This window comes from Anguilla rostrata, chromosome 6, assembly GCF_018555375.3.
Source record: "Anguilla rostrata isolate EN2019 chromosome 6, ASM1855537v3, whole genome shotgun sequence".
Lineage (NCBI taxonomy): Eukaryota > Metazoa > Chordata > Actinopteri > Anguilliformes > Anguillidae > Anguilla > Anguilla rostrata.
Genome location: NC_057938.1, coordinates 37,434,102 through 37,451,535, shown reverse-complemented (window position 1 = coordinate 37,451,535; position 17,434 = coordinate 37,434,102). Strand labels below are relative to the sequence as shown.

The 17,434-nt window shown below is 40.6% G+C and overlaps 2 protein-coding genes across 5 annotated transcripts in view; one reads left to right on the top strand and one right to left on the bottom strand.

The window, feature by feature from the left end:
• Window positions 1-17,434, bottom strand: part of LOC135257063 (MAM domain-containing glycosylphosphatidylinositol anchor protein 2-like) — a 139,126-nt gene that overhangs the window by 12,023 nt on the left and 109,669 nt on the right. For 2 of the 4 annotated variants that reach the window (XM_064339471.1, XM_064339473.1), the window contains exons 12-14: window positions 9,738-9,758; window positions 5,320-5,483; window positions 2,214-2,364 (exon numbers count right to left, since the gene is read on the bottom strand). In XM_064339471.1, the coding sequence (XP_064195541.1) occupies window positions 2,214-2,364; window positions 5,320-5,483; window positions 9,738-9,758 (336 nt within the window). The remainder of the gene's footprint in view (window positions 1-2,213; window positions 2,365-5,319; window positions 5,484-9,737; window positions 9,759-17,434) is intronic. The other 2 variants (XM_064339472.1, XM_064339474.1) reach the window with 1 other exon arrangement.
• Window positions 1-17,434, top strand: part of LOC135257062 (disheveled-associated activator of morphogenesis 1-like) — a 198,417-nt gene that overhangs the window by 154,893 nt on the left and 26,090 nt on the right. The window lies entirely within an intron of this gene.

The following is a 17,434-nucleotide window of genomic DNA, read 5'->3' as shown; positions in this document are numbered from 1 at the left end:
ATTACATATTTAGGTATGTGTACCACAGTGTTTAACATTATTATTATTTTTTAAATGTGATATCCGTGTGTCATCTTAACAAGGCAAATGTATATGCTTTATAATAGACAAAAAGCTGATTTTCATTTTTGGAGAGGTTTTGGGACAGGCTTTTGGTCCCCTGGGTATCTTAGACCCCGATACTGATCTTTAAAAAAAGTAATTCCTACTTGGAAATTATGCAATGAGGAAGTGAGTCAAAACAGTTGATTTGAAGTGAAATATATGATTATGTTACGATTTAAAGCATTACACAATTTTTGACAGATCTGGGAACACTAAGGTACACCAGGGTATAATGGTTACTTTTTGCTTCATAGATCTTTAGTAGTTCCGCATACCACCCTCAGATTTTGCTCACTTGTGTTCAAGGAGTTTATGAAGAAGAACTGAAGGAGAACAACTTCATTTTCAAGATATTTTCACTTGTGGCACTTTTCTACCTACATTATGAATATAAACTAATATATGTTAAATAATAAAAGTATCTTGCTTCATTTAAGCCAATTTCCAAGTCTCTGTGATGTTAACATCTGGAGTTATGAAGCCTTAAATCGACCACCCCCTAAATGGGAGAGGATTGGCTAGATTTGGCATCTAAGCAAAGGGGTTAAAACGTGTTTTCAGTCTGTGGCAGAAGATGGACAGTGATCTTGCTGTTCTGATTGTACTTTACACTACTGGGGGACCAGGATAGAGAGAAGATGTGATTGAGAGGATGGCCTCTTTAAGTCAGCCAAGGGATGTGGAGAGAAGTGACCAAGCAGTAGTGATAATAGATTGCAGATACAAGGGTGCTGTTCCTCTTGCTGCCCCACAGGCCAGAACTACAGGTTTGTATTTTACTTGGGCCTCCACTGGTAGACAGTAGGAGAAGAGGCGTGACATGCATGCATTTTGGTTGATTGTAGATGATATGACCAGCAGCCTTTTGAATGAGCTGGAGGGGCCTGCAGGGAGGCCAACGAGTACAGAGTTGCAGTAGTCCAGTTGGGACAGCGCATTGTCTTGAATAATTAGCTGGGTAGAATATGTAGTAAGGACAGAAAGGACATGCAGATGTAGCGGAGAAGAAATTAGCAGGTCCAAAATAGCAGCTGTTACAATATTCACAGAGAAAGATTGCAATCCAGAAATAAACCAAGCATTTCAGTATTCATAAATGCAGACACCATTGTGTAAATAAGGGAGAATGACAAATCTAAGACTGGTAGGATGTACCTGATAGGTAATTCAGCTCGGTTTTGGCTAAATTTGACTGATTAAGGTCAAGGAAAATTGGGTTAGATTATCTACAATCTGCCTAGATACAACCTATCCAAGTGCTTTAGAGAGGAAAGGGAGGAGGAATACCAGTTGAGTTTTGGACTGTAGATTGGTCTAAAATTTGATTTTTGAGTTTGTGTGGTTTTGGAGCTTGCTGGAAATCACTGGGGGACACAACCTATGTTCAGTGAGGAGTTGAACACAGAGTAGAATGACAGAAGTAGAGGAGAGGAGGACTGCAAAAGAGCAGAGATACATGTAGCATTAAGAAGGTGAGCTGCTGGACGTTTGGTAGTTAGGAGCTTCAAAACATCAGTGCTGAAGACTGCCAAAAATGCAAGGGAGATTAGTAGAAGCAGTAATATCTAATGAATGTGTTGGCATAGTGCTACAGATATCAGTAATTTTGACGCAAAATCATTTGTTGTAAGAGTGGAAGGAGATGGAGGTAGTTAGGTTTTTGTCCTAATTCAGAATACACAATAATAATCCATCACTGCAACACCAGAACCAATATGCATAATGGATTTTAGAGCTTTAATTATGAAAAAAGGAACAGGGCAACATCAATGGAAACAACATGACCACAGAGTTCAAAATTGCAACCAGTAATTCAAAAGGTTATTTTTGTTCCTTGTAACTGAATGACTTCACAAAGGTGCTACTCTTAAATTATCAAGAAAAAAAGTGCAGTTAGCAATCCTTGAGCCTTGTAGATCGTGCCGATTTTTCAGAAATAGGCGTAGGAATAGTTAAAAGCTTCCCTATTCTCCAGAGCACTGGACTACCATTGACTTTTTTGCTCTATGAACAGCATATAACCGGTGACATTCCAGGGAGCTGCAGAACTGGAAAGCTGTGAACCATTCTACACCTGATTCTGTGTGCGTGTCTTGCAGTTAACTCACCAATATGCTTCCCGTACATGTGGTAGTAGAAGCTGAAGCAGTAGGCATGGCCCGCCGGGCCGTATGGATTTTTGGGGGCCACATTGAAAATGGGGGTCAGCAGTCGTGCCTGGTCCCCCTCCACACGGGGCCTGGAAGTCTCGATGTACATGTAGTAGCCTGCAATAGGGGGATAACACAGCAAGTCTCATTCTCGGTGCCATGGATAGAGGTGCCACCTCTATCTATGCTCTTCAACTTTACTGATAGATCAAGTGTGGGATGGACATTAGACACCTTTCACCTAGGAAGGACAGACCTCCCTCCCACTCACTGATCAGTTCACATTGTGACCTCTGAGTACATTTTTATGCAGGGGTGCCCAATGTTATCCACAAAGAGCCAGTGTGGGTGCAGGTTTTTGTTATGTAAATTTACAAACAGTCAATAACCACGGTAATACACAAATTTGCTTGTTCAACTTCCAGTCACTGTGGGGCCATCCCATTGCTGCAATGTGAGATGCTATGACTCCTCTTAATATGTATGGAGTCTGTTGACCTTGGCAAGCAACCAGCTACACCATGGCAGCTACTGCAGTGGAGGACTGTGCAGCTGGAGTGACATCACAGGCTGCATCCTGATGCCTGAACGACCTGAGGGCTCCCTGATGATCAAAGAGGCTGGGGTTATCCTGCCAACTGAAACTCTAAGTCTTTTTCCTTAGGCGATGTTCTCAGTTATGCTTCACCACACAGGGCTCCCAGGCACAGCCAGCACTGGCACAGCCCCCAACTAGTTTTAATGATTTATTCTGTATTTATTTGGCAGGCACTCTTATCCGGAGTGACAAGTCTTGGCTTCTCTCACATCAGTGACTTCCCAGCGGCAGCCGAAATACCTTAGTGTGTGATAAGTTGGAAAGTTAGCACCAGTGCATAATTGTGAGCAAAAAAAGACAATTCACTGCATTTCTTCTGATGACATTTGTGAAACCAAACAGAGGCTAGGCATGAATTAAATTCAGTGAACCCAGTCCACCCTCAGGAATGTTGTCGAAGAAAAAAAAAAAGCTCCAAGTTAAACCAAATTGGGAACTCAACAAACAACCACCTGACAATCCCGAAAGAGCTTAATACCATGACATTCAGCCTCTGCAAAGAATTTGAGAAACAAATCTTATCAAACAAATGGTATTCTATATTGTCACAATTATTTACCACATAGGCCAATGCCAGACAACTGCAAACCAAACAATGAGCAGTGACGAAGTGTTGAACAATGTAATTTGGGCTCCTGGCTCCGTCCATTATTTACAGCATCCATCAATATTTTGTGCTTTTAAAAAGACATGGTGTAATCACTTAGGCCCTTTAGTCTCCTTGGAGAGCCACCAATTAACTCCCTGAATCTTTCGGAAATTTCAATTCAGGGACAACCCCACAAGATTTGCAGACCATTATCTTGGCTTCTCTCTCTGCCTCTCTCCTTCACACTCTCTCCATCATCCTCTCTCTCTCTTTCCCTTTTCTCTCCCCTGCTCTCCATCTCTCTCCTTCCCTTTGACAATCCCCTTCTCCCTCTTCTCTCTGCTCCCTCAGGAAACTGCTTGAGTGGCCTGCAGTAGCAGCAACCACACTCAGTTGCTCCAGGCTTTTCTTAATGAACAGGAGAACATGTCCCCGTGGTAATATAAATGTCAGGCCAGTGCCTACAGCAGCAAGCTCACTCCTCCAATGACGCCGCTATCCAGTTTTCAAATAATGGCCATTGGTAAAAGATGCTTGTAACAGCTCATACAGTGAGCACATACTCAGAGCACGTGAACTTCATGTTCAGATTTAACACGTACGTATGATTACAATATGGCCGCTGCCCACTCCTGACCAAAGCATATGCACCCAGCTGAGCTAGATGGTGCAGCAGAAAATGGTGCAGCAACCGGTGACATTCACGGAGGAGGCACCAAGGTCAGGTCTGGAGTCCTTTGCCTATCTGCAGCCTTTCTCATTACACTGAAGGGCACATGTGCTCAACTGCGCAGCCCAGCAGGACCAGTTGTTTACTGTCTGCATGTGACATCATATCGACTTACAAATAGGCTCCACGGTGATAGATAACATTTTGCTGGTGAAAAGAACTAGAGGCAGGTACAATGCAGTGGTTGCACTAGCCCATGGAATGCTGCGTCTTTAAAACACAGGACATTTCAAAATCTGCATTTCATACTAATTAACTATTTTTGCAATAATATTCCAACTAACAATAACAACAATTTAATTCATAAATTTATTATGACACGTAACAAAAGCAGGATGAAATAGTGGAATTAGCAGGATGAAATAAACTACAAATAATATTTTTGGAAAACAAATTTTTACCATACAGGCTAAACATATTAAGAAACCCGAGGAGCAATTTCTGATTTAATTTACTTATGTCGAGCAAGCTAGCTAGCACATGACACCTCATTTTTGACTTTTAATTTAAATTAACTTCTTTTTGAATCTCAGAATGCTACCAACGGCTGAAAGAGAAACAACAGAAATGTCAGAAACCGAAAGTAGACTAGCTCAAAGAAACAGGAGCAATTATTTCATTGTGGTTCAAGTCTGGGTCATCGCCCATCGTAATCTTTAAAAAAGTCCTTGGAATATCTGAAATTATAGAATGCAGTACATATTCTTTCTTGTGTTTTGGCCCGTTTTCTGTGTAAAAAAGCAGAATCCTGTATTAACACAATCACTGTCTACAGAAGTCTACATCTGTTACACCTGACAGAGAGGGAGAGCACAGTAGTGAGCGAGAGAGAGAAAGAGGTAAAAAAGAAAGACAGGAACAGTAGGAGAAAGAAGGGAATAAAGTTTCAGAGAACAAAGCAGAACATGGGAAACAGAAAAGAGCAAAAGAATGAAGGGGAGAGAACAATGTAGAGTGAGGCTTCATCAGAAAATGAGAAAGGTTAAGGAAAACATGGGAGAGAGCTGGAGAACAAGTGCTAGAGAAAAAAAAGACATTCAAGAGAAAGGAGGGAAAAAGAGACAAAGCATTAAAACAAGCTTGTAACCAAAAACCCAGCGTTGAGGAAGAGGAAATGACCAGTGTGGTTTCCCCTGCAATGGGGAAGGAACTCGCCCTGCTTAGAGCCGCTGCGGTCGCTGCTGGGCCCTGTGTTGGGGGTGTACTTGGTGTCGCGGGTAGCGGCGCTGTGTCGGGTCCAGTCAAAGTCATCGGTCTTCTCCTGGGTGAACATGCAGATGGGCTCCTCCTCAAAACTGCAGTGGAACTCTCCTGCAAGCACAGGTACAGGTCAGTGTGTTACAGGGGACTGGTGCATCAAAGGACTGAAACCCTCCCTGCCTAGGAGACAATACATCACTTGCAGTCCATTGCTCCCTTTACATAATACCGTAAGGATGTACAGTAGTTATACCTCATCCTAGCCTAAGACACATAAGACCTAAGATGCATTTAAGAAGTAGATAGCATCAGAACTTGGGAACTCTGGTTCCAAAGAATACTGAAATTGTTATCACACTGCCACATTGAAGTCATTGTACTTACAATTCCCTTAATGTCAATAGCTGGTTTTTCAACTCTTCCTTACTACTAACAGAGTGAATATCATCATTTTTTTTTTCTTCTTCTTGCACCTGCGTGCTATAGTAAGAAGCTCATTCACACCTCTGTGACCAGCAGAGGTGGTCTCTGCTGATCTGTGGTGTCATATCCAAAGCCCTACATGAGCTGCAAATGGAGTAGAATTATGCAGTCAGGCCTAGGACCCATTCCAGACTCTGAAGTCACAAAAACGCTATTAGAAATGATCTCTGTTGGCTACTAATCAAAGTCAGAATAGCCTACAAAGCGCTTCATGGCCTTGGACTTTCCTGTCGTTTTCTGACCTTCTGCAGCTCATTTATACCCAAAAGGCACTGGGGTCTCAGTGGCTGGCTGTGAGCCAGGGTCATCCATTGTTTTTGAAGGTTTTTAAAGGAAAACAGTGCCACTTTTCTATGAACAATACGCATTTTAATACGTTCATCAACACAATGGCTTATTCATTTGTTAACCCTTGTGTTCAGTTTGGGTCAAATTGACCAATTTTAAATGCTTAGTAAAAGTGGAATGATGTACTTTATAACCAGCGACTAAATCAGTGTAAATTTGTTTTTTTTTCTTTCAATTTATTGTTAAACATCTGTATTTGCTTTATGTCTTTCTGCTTATATGACTTCTTTGAATATAATAAGATAAATGTGAAACATTATTTGAGCAGTTCAAAAATAAATATCAATAACCCACTACATGACAACCGTGTATAATTTAAATTATTCACAGATGAGCATGTGTTATGTCCCCACGTCCTCATTATAGTATATGTCTTGTTATATAAAGCACATCTGTATCTAATGATACGATACGTTCCTTGTTAGACTGTATATGATCAAGCAGAGGTTAATGCAAACCATTAACAATATATATTGTTTATATCATTTGGAATTGAGATAAAGATAATATATATTGAGAATTTCTGCATAATTTTTCTGTATTGCTTTAAAATCCCAATAATGTCCTGGTTATATTTGACCCAGGCTGACAGTTTCACTGGTGCTAACAAGTATAGAGAACAAAAGGGTTAAATAAGCAGTTAGAAGCTATTTCAAATCAAATGAATTTTATGTGTATCCCGCTTTTTTAAAGAGAACTGTCGCTTTACAGAAATGGAATCTGCATGGAGCTCAGGTGTCAGAAACCACCTGCACGTCTGCAGATTGCTGCTTCCCCTTTCATGCTCACTCACTTCCATGTCCGTATTATGACCATGGCAAGACACACTCCTAGTTTGCTCTCAGTTCACTCCATGCATCCTTACCTCTTGGTCAATATCCTTCAGATTCTCAATAATGAACACACATAGGACACAATCTTTATGCCATTAACAATTTACAGTGTATAAATGTTAAATGTATCATGTTTTGAGAACAAAAGTGTATATATATGTAAATATATAGTGAGCTCTGTAATGTTTGGGACAAAGACATGTTTTTCTTGATTTGGCCCTATACTTCACAATTTCAGATTTGTAATAAAACGATTCGTATGTGGTTAAAGTGCACACTCTCAGCTTTTATTAAAAAGTATTTTTATACATTATGGTTTCACCATGTAGAAATTACAGCACTTTTTAATACATAACCCTCCATTTCAGGGCACCATAGTGATTGGGACAAATGGTTTAAAATGTGTTTCTAAATTAGTCAAGGGGTGTTCACTTAGTGCAGGTGTACTGTAAGAGCGCTTTCCGTATCTAGTCTTGATTCTAGGCTTTTGAGTCTGATTGCCTTTGGAGTCTGTTGGCTTTTCGTCAACATGAGGACCAACATGAGGAGTTTTGCCCATGAAATTCAAGGAAGTCATTATGAGGCTGAGAAATAACAAGAGATAAAAAACTGGGGAATTGGCCAAACCTTAGGCTTAACAAAAACAACTGTATGGAACATCATTTAGAAGAAAGAGAGCACTGGTGAGCTCAAAAATTCTACTTATTCAAGAGTCTGGTAGGCCAAGATGGATAAAACTGTCGAACCAAGCGTTGCAAATCAAATATGAACCAAAATCCTGAAGGGCCTATATCTCGCATCAAATGTTTTCAGAAACATATTTTAGTCAACCATTTAGATGGAATATGAGGGAGTTTATGAACAGGTTGCCATGTTTCTTTGAAAAGCGCTGGACTGAAACCAACCTAGCCAATCAGGTATCGGCAGTGTTCCTTCTTATTAAAATGTCAACAGTGAATTTGTGGCAGGCAACAATTTTCCGACTGGGTAATTTGAATGACATCTCCATGACGTTGCAGTATCTCCAAAGAGGTACTCAGATATCACGATTGGGAATGCACTAAGCAACGTTTGAGGACAGCACCAAGACGCTTTTTTACCTATTTTTTCCGATAAAGACATTATTTCATAATTGTTGAAATAACGGCATGGATTAAAATGCTTCATTATAAAGTAGCCATACAAACACGTTTACAGTCTAGGGTGCAATTACCCTTTAAATAAAAGCTGAGAATGTGCACTTGTGAACCCGGATTGCGATTCTAAAACTGTGACGTACAGAGCCAAATCAAGAAAATATATATATATATATATCTTTAGTGGTTTTCAGCTGTAGACAGGAGCTATTCTTGCTATTATTATGGTGCTGTGTATTCTGGAAAGCAAACATGAAAAGATTTATGTTCCGCTGAGATTTGCTCACAGCTTGCTTGATTAATTAATTTACCACAAGATTTATAGCTACACTAGCTTTAACAAAAAAAAAAAAAAAAACTAGAGTATGCAAGTAACATACCAATAAATGAATAAAACTAAAACCAGTGTGTAATTTGATTTCACTTTCACAAGTTTAGAAGATATTAATGTTCCAAGAAACCCCCATTCCCAGAGGTATAGCATCTCTGTGGGTGTACTGCACACTGTATATTATACTGTAGTTCCTGATTTGAAGTGATGGTTTCTAAATTAAGATGTTTAAACTGAACAGTCTCACAAATGTTATTTGATGTGACGCTTGCAACAGAGGAAATATACAGAGCTTGTATATAAACACTCTGAATTGTCCAGGATATAACTTGAATAGTTTGGAAAAATGAAAATGAAATTACCTGAAGATACTGCAGCAGAATCAATGAAGCATGATCAAACAGTGCTTCATCTATGCAAAGAAAATGCCCTAATAGAATACCTTACAGTTATATTCGTAAGATATCTTAAGATATTTGAAAAACACAAAAAGCAACAGTAAAATCGTTGTAATTCAGTGAGGACAACGTAGGGTTGTGGTAAATAAATGAGCTATTTTCAGCTGAAATGTTGCAAAAAGAATAGTCAACAAGGCATTAGATTCATAAGTGTTAGATTCTCTCAGTAGCACAGAAGAGTAGGTAAAAGTAAACTTAAATCAGCATGCAACACACACACACAGCATGCTGTACGCGTTGGCTGGTTAAAATACTGCTTGAGGCAAATATGTGTGGGGGCGTTTGAAAAGAGCATGATTTAATGGTTTCAGGCCTTGGCAATCGTGTCAGGTTAAATACTTCATGCAGCCACCTGGCTCTTGACCTCTCCTACAGCAGGCTTATGGCTTTACATGCCATCTCTGTACTACTGCCAGAGGCAGTTAGAGTCCTCTGCCATCTAAGATAGCAGTGTGCTGTCCCCTAAGAACATAATAAGAACATAAGAATACACTGAGATGAGATCAACTCATCTAGGCTTGTGTATCTGTAGACAGTTATGTTACTATCAGTAATCATACTGATATCAGTACTTATCAGTCATTATTACTAATGTAATTGACATTATACATTAATCTGTAATGGTAAAGTAGCTAAATGCTGTATTCAAAATTTACAGCTTATTATCATTTATGTCTCATTCATGCCTCGAGCCATAACTATAGGACACTACCCAGATTAAGCCTGAGCATATCAAACAAGTATTTAGAATAAATGTATTGAAGAGAGATACTTACTCAGATGTGGATTGATTGGTGCTGCAAAAAAATGAAAATATGTTACATTAGAAAATCTAAACCCGTGTTTCTTTTGCATTAAAACAGTGAAATGTGATGTTCAAGGCTTATGCTTCACAGTCTCGTTCCCATTAGAATTGCATTAAAGAAATCAATACACAAGTTCATCAAGAGCACTTTGTTTGTCCCTGAAGCATACTGTAACACTCAGCCTAATAAACGCTTTACAGCCTCTGGTGTCCTGCAGCAGCACCTCTGTATCTTTTATCACGCTGCGGATTTATGGAGTGTAGAGGCGGAGGGAGAAACCCGTACAAAGGCTCTTAATTGAATTCAGAATCTTCCGAATCTGTACCAAGGAGAAAGCTCAACCAGTCAGTCCTTTAAAGGGACTCTCCCAGGAAAGTGAGCAGGGGACGCATACGCGCACACACAAACACAAACAGGCACATGCACACCACGCACGCACGCTCACTCACAAAAACTCTCACACAAACACACGGACATACTGAATCACATTCAGTATGACACACTGACACGCATACATTCAGGGGGTTCAAAATGTATTATTTTGTCCAAAAGTTAAGGTATCCCCCACATGGTCTTAACAGGGGTCAATCAATGTAATAGAAATTGAAAGGTAGTGTTGATGATACTTAAAAAAAAGTATCATCAAAACAATACGGTTTTGAGGTCACTTGTAGTAGAGACCCAGAGTGTTGTGGATAGCACCATGGACAGTGCCAGGTGCACTTGAAACAGGGCATTAATGAATATTAAGGCAAATACCCAATTTAAATATTGACCACTGGCTTAAGAAATAACATGCAAATCCCCTTTCAAAGATCAAAATTTTTTTTTTTTTTTTTTTGCAAAGCCAAGTGCTCTATAAAGACATCTTTTTTGGAGAGTGTATTATAAAGAAAATGTGTCCATCATCCTATTTGTAAAACAAATCGATCCTGACATTTCTCAGCCACAATACCAAGCTGTGGTTTAATTTTGTTTTTTTTGCCCCATATCTTCAGTATTTAATGAGTTCAAGAGTGCAGAAAATGCCAATTAATCATTTTATTTTGGCTTAGCCTTCTATGGATGTGAATAATAAAGCTGTAATTAAATAATCCCTCTACGTCCAGGTGCACCCCTTCGTCTACCGATTAGAGGCTCATCCCAACACAACCTAAAACTCTCTGTGTATCTAACCTCCTGGATTTAGTCCATAATAGAGAATAATTCTGAATAAAAACCTGAACTTGTTCATTCAGCATGTTCTATTAAACCACAACAAAAGGGCAAACATAAGGGGAGGGGTTTTTGTGTTCAACAGTTCAACAACATTCTGATTCTGCAGGAGTAATATTTGCTTAACCCTTTGAGGTATAAAATCACAAATATGTGATTAGCATGTTTTTAACTGTACTGGTCTCACTATCCAGCATGCTAAACACTCAACTTCAGTAGAAGCAGGATGTCGTTTTGGATGTTTACTGAATCAGAGGTGTACGTGTAGTCTGTAACATCACTTTCAAAGTAATTGCAATCACACAGGAAGCAGGGACAGTATCTTCAGTCCTCTCTCATTAAAAAGCAGTGGAACGTGCGCTGGATATCAGCAGTGAGAGCCACTGCATCCTTCCAGAATCTCATGTGTGTTATTGAGATTGAGCCCTGTGAGCAGCCCATCATTAAGTGAGACTCCGTCAAATGGTGCACTGGAGTCAAAGACCAAACGGACCAGAGTGAAGTCAGACGTTAGTAGGCATACTCATGGTTGTTGGGCAGGTGTTGCCAGGTGACTGAAAGGGTAAGGGGGCAACCTAACTGTTGGAGCTATCTTGGTGGAATTATTTATCATAATTTGGAGAATCCTCAAGTCGTTGAAAGATGCAGCTAGCTTGTTATCACTGGTTGTGTGACAGAAGACTGACTGGCTCAGGATCTCTCCACCTGGTGGCTCACATAGGCTCTCTGTGGATATCACCGCTAGATGGTCTTCACTTAGTGTTGAGTGTGTGAACTTTTCCTTCACCGTAGCATAGCTGGTACACAAAGTGTGGTAGGACAACCATTTTCAAGGATAGGTGTCTAGAATGTGCTCACTTGAGATGGCCTATGTGCTTCGCCAAGACACACACCAACAACAACCACCCATCCCAATTGCAGTTTCCGGGCAAACAGGGCATTTCTTGGACCATTTATCTGTTTCTTCACCTTGTGTACTTAAAGGATATCTATTGTCAGCTTTTGGATCCACAGCAGGAATCTCCTCAGAAATGCATCTACGATGACTGTGGTGATGAGCTGTGTTTGGAGTCGGGATCTCTGTGAGATTGTTGGGGACTTAGTTGCACTCGAGGAATAGAGGAAAAGGAAGACGTATCTTCTCATCTATTGATTCTCATCCTCATGATGTAACCACATGCTGTTCAGCCTGCTGTCCTCTTGAGTCCAGCACATGTCTTCAGTGTATATGGCTATGGGCTTCCTTTGACCTGTAAGATGCTGAGAAACTCTGTTCTAACAAGAAAGCGATTGCTCTGTTTGTCCAGAATAGTGTATATTCTCCTCAATTCTTGGTTGTCACCCTTTAGGGAACACGTTGACAAGACATGCTATCTTAGAGAATCCCCTCTCCACACACCTCAGCGCACTTAGAGAAGACTTCTTGGCCCACTGTTTCGTCGTCTCCCTCCCTGCCATGCTCTGAAGTGGGGGGATATGGCTTGGACTTCCAAGGAACTGGGCCAGGGATGAGTGCTGAAAGCTGGAGGATGTTCTCACATTCTTTACATTCCATACTACTAGCTTGTGGTGAAGCAGCACTGGAAGCATATAGAATTCTGATTGAGAAACTGTTCGTATTCTTCAAGGCTCTTCTCTTCCTCTGAAGGCTCTGAACTTCTTTAATGAATGATGGGACACTGCTTTTCAAGAGATCTGAATCCCTTAATCTGAAGAACAATGCCGTTATATCTGATGTCTGAAAACCGATGTTGAGGTTAGAGGATGTCCTAAAATGTACCGTAAAGGGTCTCCGTTTTTCTCATGATTTAGCTACCTGTGCGTCCGAGAGCGACTGGTGTAGCATTTCAGCATTTATTCAAATAACAGACACTACCTTTTGTATTTTTGTATTAAATCATACAAAATCACCGCCCATTGACTAATCAACTTGGAAAAGGGCATCTCCATTCCTGCAGGACCCCATGGAGCTAAGGGGTGTCTTCACAGGGCAGTAATACTGTCAAAAGTGCCATGAAAATGAGTTCGAATATTAGCTTTTGTAATTAGAGTTTGAATATATTCGTATATCATTTGCCTATAATTCACAAAAATAAGCTGCTTATTGTCGGGCGCGATATGCACGTGACGCTCCCTCTGAACTGGCCTGCGCGTTATTTTCCACAAGTGGGCAGTAGAATAGAGGACATCGCTGAACTTTCATAATAGGTTACTACATCTGGGGAAATGGTTGTGGCTCTACGTCAGGTCTTCACTTCGCATATGCATGCAAGTTAATTTTAATGTAATTTTCCATAACTCGGCATTTATTAATCACAATAATAGGGAAATGATTGTTTATGGGAAATCCCTGTTTATTTGTTAACACAAAAACTATTCAAACGGCTAATACCTGTAGCCTAAAACAACATAAATTACTTACTCTGTTTAGTTTGTTTAACTTCTTTCATCATCCAATTTTATCAAAATCTTCAGAACAGAAAGGAAACATAGCCTGCCATGGGTACATCATTTAGCCTAAATTGTTAGCTGACCTGACCTGTTGAACGAAGTGGAAAAAAAGAGACTGGCTCGCGAGGCTAGCTGACCAGTAACATTAGGTGTCCATGGAGCTGAATGTATCACCGGAGGTTATTGGCAAGGAAAACCAGACGATCCACTTGCTCTGGGTCCAGGGCAGAACGTTTTTGTTGACAGAGGAAGTAACGTTAGCACAGGAAATGAACTTTGCGTGCATGAACATGATTCGCCGCATGAAATTAAAGCCTGTATATTCATGTTAATTGCAAAACGCGGGATCCAGAACTAATATTCGAATGTTCAAATTTAGGTTCGAACTTAAAAAAAAAAAAAGATTTTCGAATAGTTTTCGAACTTCAAATATTTTTTGACAGCCCTACAGGGCAGAGATTATTTAGAGACCAACTCTGCTGGCATTCTTCATGGTCACAATATACATAGGATATAGATTCACAACGGAGGGAGCACAGAACAAATGCAAGCTTCTTGAACCCGATGCCTCCACATCTACCTTAATTATGGGACTAGGACTTCCATCCATCCATCCATTTTCTATGCCCTCCAGTACACATCAATCACATTTCATAATAGGTGGTGGGGGGTGCTGGAGCCTATCCCAGTGTGCATTGGGCAAGTGTCAGGGATACACCCTGAACAGGTGGCCAATCTATCACAGGACACACACACCATTCACTCACACACACATACCTATGGCCTATGAGTCTCGAATTAGCCTGCCTGCATGTCTTTGGACTGTATGTCTTAGGAAACCTGAGTACCCGGAGGAAACCCACATGGACATTGGGAGAACATGCGACAGAAAACACACAGACAACCCCAGACCGAAATTCAAACTTCTTGCTGTGAGGCGACAGTGCTACCCACTGCACCACCGTGCCACCCCGGGACGTTTGACTTAAGTCCCATAATTCTTGAGTTCATGAAAAAACTTGTGTGTGATTGCTTCAGGCAATATTTGAAATATATTGTATCAAGTGTAAGCTTTAGAATAAGCTCCAGAATAAGCAGTTGTCACATTATAAATAAACAGTAGGAAAATTTGTGAGAGTGTAGACGTATTTGTTAGTGGTGGTAAGGTAAATATGGTATTAACTAACAAATTTACACTAAGATTAGCAATCTTTTCGCAAACCCTCATCCCCAGCTTTGTTGGTGGCAATTATGTTACTTTTTGACATTATGATTGTTTTTTGTTCTTCATATCCCTCTATTATATCCGTCCAATTCAGTCTTTTTTCCTCAGATGAGAAATGCACTGCACCGCTATTGGCTCATTTTTGCCAACACCGCCACTTTTACGGGAGCACGCACATCACTTGATTAATCAAGCCCGTGTTCACTTAGCAAGTTGATAACCACCTTTGTGATACCAGTTAAGCCTGATTGCAGTTGCTAGGTTTTGTGAAGCCAGCTAACGCAAAGAAACCCTGGGCATGTTGAGCTTCCTTACTGTACCTTTCTTCCTTTACTAATACCCCCCAGAACATTAACTGATCATTCTAATGGTAATGCAACAATTACTACTGGTAATTGAAAGCATTGGAAAAAAACACTGACTAGAAAAAAAAAAAAAAAAACCAAAAACCTACTCTTGAAAGTCTTAAAGACCTCCGCAGCTCTCTGAATGGAAGCTTTTCTGGTGCGTGTTTCCAGTCTGGCCCTTTCGAAAAGCACAAGCTTAATCCCATCGCCCATTCTCTTTACCGTGCGCAGTAATGAGAGAAAAGGCCAAAGATCTCAGAACAGAAAGACATAAAGGTTTTTTCCTGGTTCGTGACAAATAAAAGAGCAAAATGGATTTGCATAGGAAGTTACCGGATTAATGCATTCCTTCCAATATGCCACCAGATAAATTTATCGGCTTATTCAAAGGGGGAAAAAAAAATCTTTCAGAATATCCAGTTAATCACGTGCCGGAATCTGATAAATCCAGTTCTTATTAACGTTCATAATTCAAAAAATGAATTATTTTACACATCATTGCTCAACCTAGATTAGTAAGAGTGCCTTTGCTCTGCATTACCACACTTTGGGGCGCAGGAAAAAAAAAATGTTATTTATCGTTCTCTTTTGTTAAACCATAATTTAAAACCATAACACGGTGCTATCCGTCAAGGTCGCTCATTTTTTTTTTCACCTAAGTCGTTACTCTTTCTGTTGATTCTGAAGGTCAAGTTTATTTTTAAAAAGATGCCTTGTTGAATATTTATGATGTGCGAAAAAAAACAAAAAAAAAACGAGTGTCTTATCCCTTAGCATATTCATGAGCGAGTCGGATTTGAATGAGAGGATGACGTGAGATTTGCCTGGCGCACAGGAAAGGGACAGGCAAGACCCAAGCCGGTGAGCCGACCCTGATTGCTGTGAGACTACGAGATGTGTAAAGCTGCAGCATTCCTGAATTATTCAGGAATCAACCACAGCAGCATTCGGGGACAAGCCCACTACTGTTGGGGGGAGGAGGGGGGTTGGGGGGGAGGGGATTGGATTTTCAAACGTAGTTCAAAAAAATTTAATAAATAAATAAAAGTAAATAATTAAAAAGGAAATAAATAAATAAATGAATGAAACAAACGGGATACAAAATAAAAAGGTACTCGTGTTTCAGCCGCGTCCAATCAAATATTCAGAGGGCTTTCCGCGTCGCGAAACCTCCTGCTCTTAAAATTCCTAAGTGCTCACTCAGAGACCACTGGAGCTATCCCCTGCGCTGCTTCTGATCTTGGCGCTGACTCTGTCGGGAGGGGACCTTCTCGTACGGACGCGCGCACTTTGATTCCGGGCTAAACTGAATTTGATTCGATGCGAAGCGAAGTGACGCGGAGTCACCGGATGCTCATTTCCACCGCTGTCACATCTGATGCCGAGCGGGCAGGTGAGGTGCCTTGATTCCGCGGGAATGTAAAAACAAAGGCCGGGATTCGGCTGACGGCATCGAGCAGCGGTTACTGCGTGCGCCCGATTGGTTTGCGCGCTGTAGTAGCCCGTGCTGTAGTAGCATTGTTGCGCCCAATGAAATGCTTTCTCTGCCCTTTTCGAGCACTTTTTCAAGAAATGCTGAAAAATCTGTTTTCTCATTTCAATTGGATATGAAGGTTAAATTATAACCGAAAGGTAAATTACTGGCAATTATTTGAGAGAAAATAATTTACTGCCCCATAAAAAAATAATGAATGAAGTCAGAAGCATAAGTATCACAATTAATATCAATTTCAATGACATTACCAGGACCTGAATCAGAGGAAATTTTTTCACCAAAGAAATGCAATCACACTAATGGCTTTGTAAGCCTAATACATATTCTAGCCAATGTTGCCAACTTTACTCCATGGAAAGTAGCTAAAGTCACTGGAATTTGCTAAATGATGTCATGCACTAATTTACATATTTAAGACACTACCACACTCAGTGGCATATGAAACTACGTATCTCACCGTTGGACGGTTGACGGCTGTACCTTCTCTCTGCACCCACTAACCAGCCACTGGTATGTGAGCTGTAGAGCGACAGCGAGCGCAGGAAAGACTGCAGACCCACCGAGCAGTGTTGGCAAATTTTCCATGTCTGCTCCAAAATTAGCTAGATTTGTCGCTAGGCTCTTTTGAAACAAAGTCACTAAAGGGGTCTGAAAAGCCGCTAAATCTAGTGATGAAGTCACCACGTTGGCAACGGTGATTGCAGCTACAGCTCCGTTGTATTCAGTTTCTGTTTAATTCCTTGTGAGAAAGTTCCATACCCCACGTGCCCCTTTCATTGGTTCAGGGATCCAACAAGAGTCTGGCATTCTATATGATGAATGTAGGCAAAATGAATCCCATCAATTCCAACTACCCTATTACACTGGCCCAGTCAGGCTCTAATGCACACAGCCCTTCAGACAGCCTCAGTGCCAGTGTGAACGTTTCCCTCTG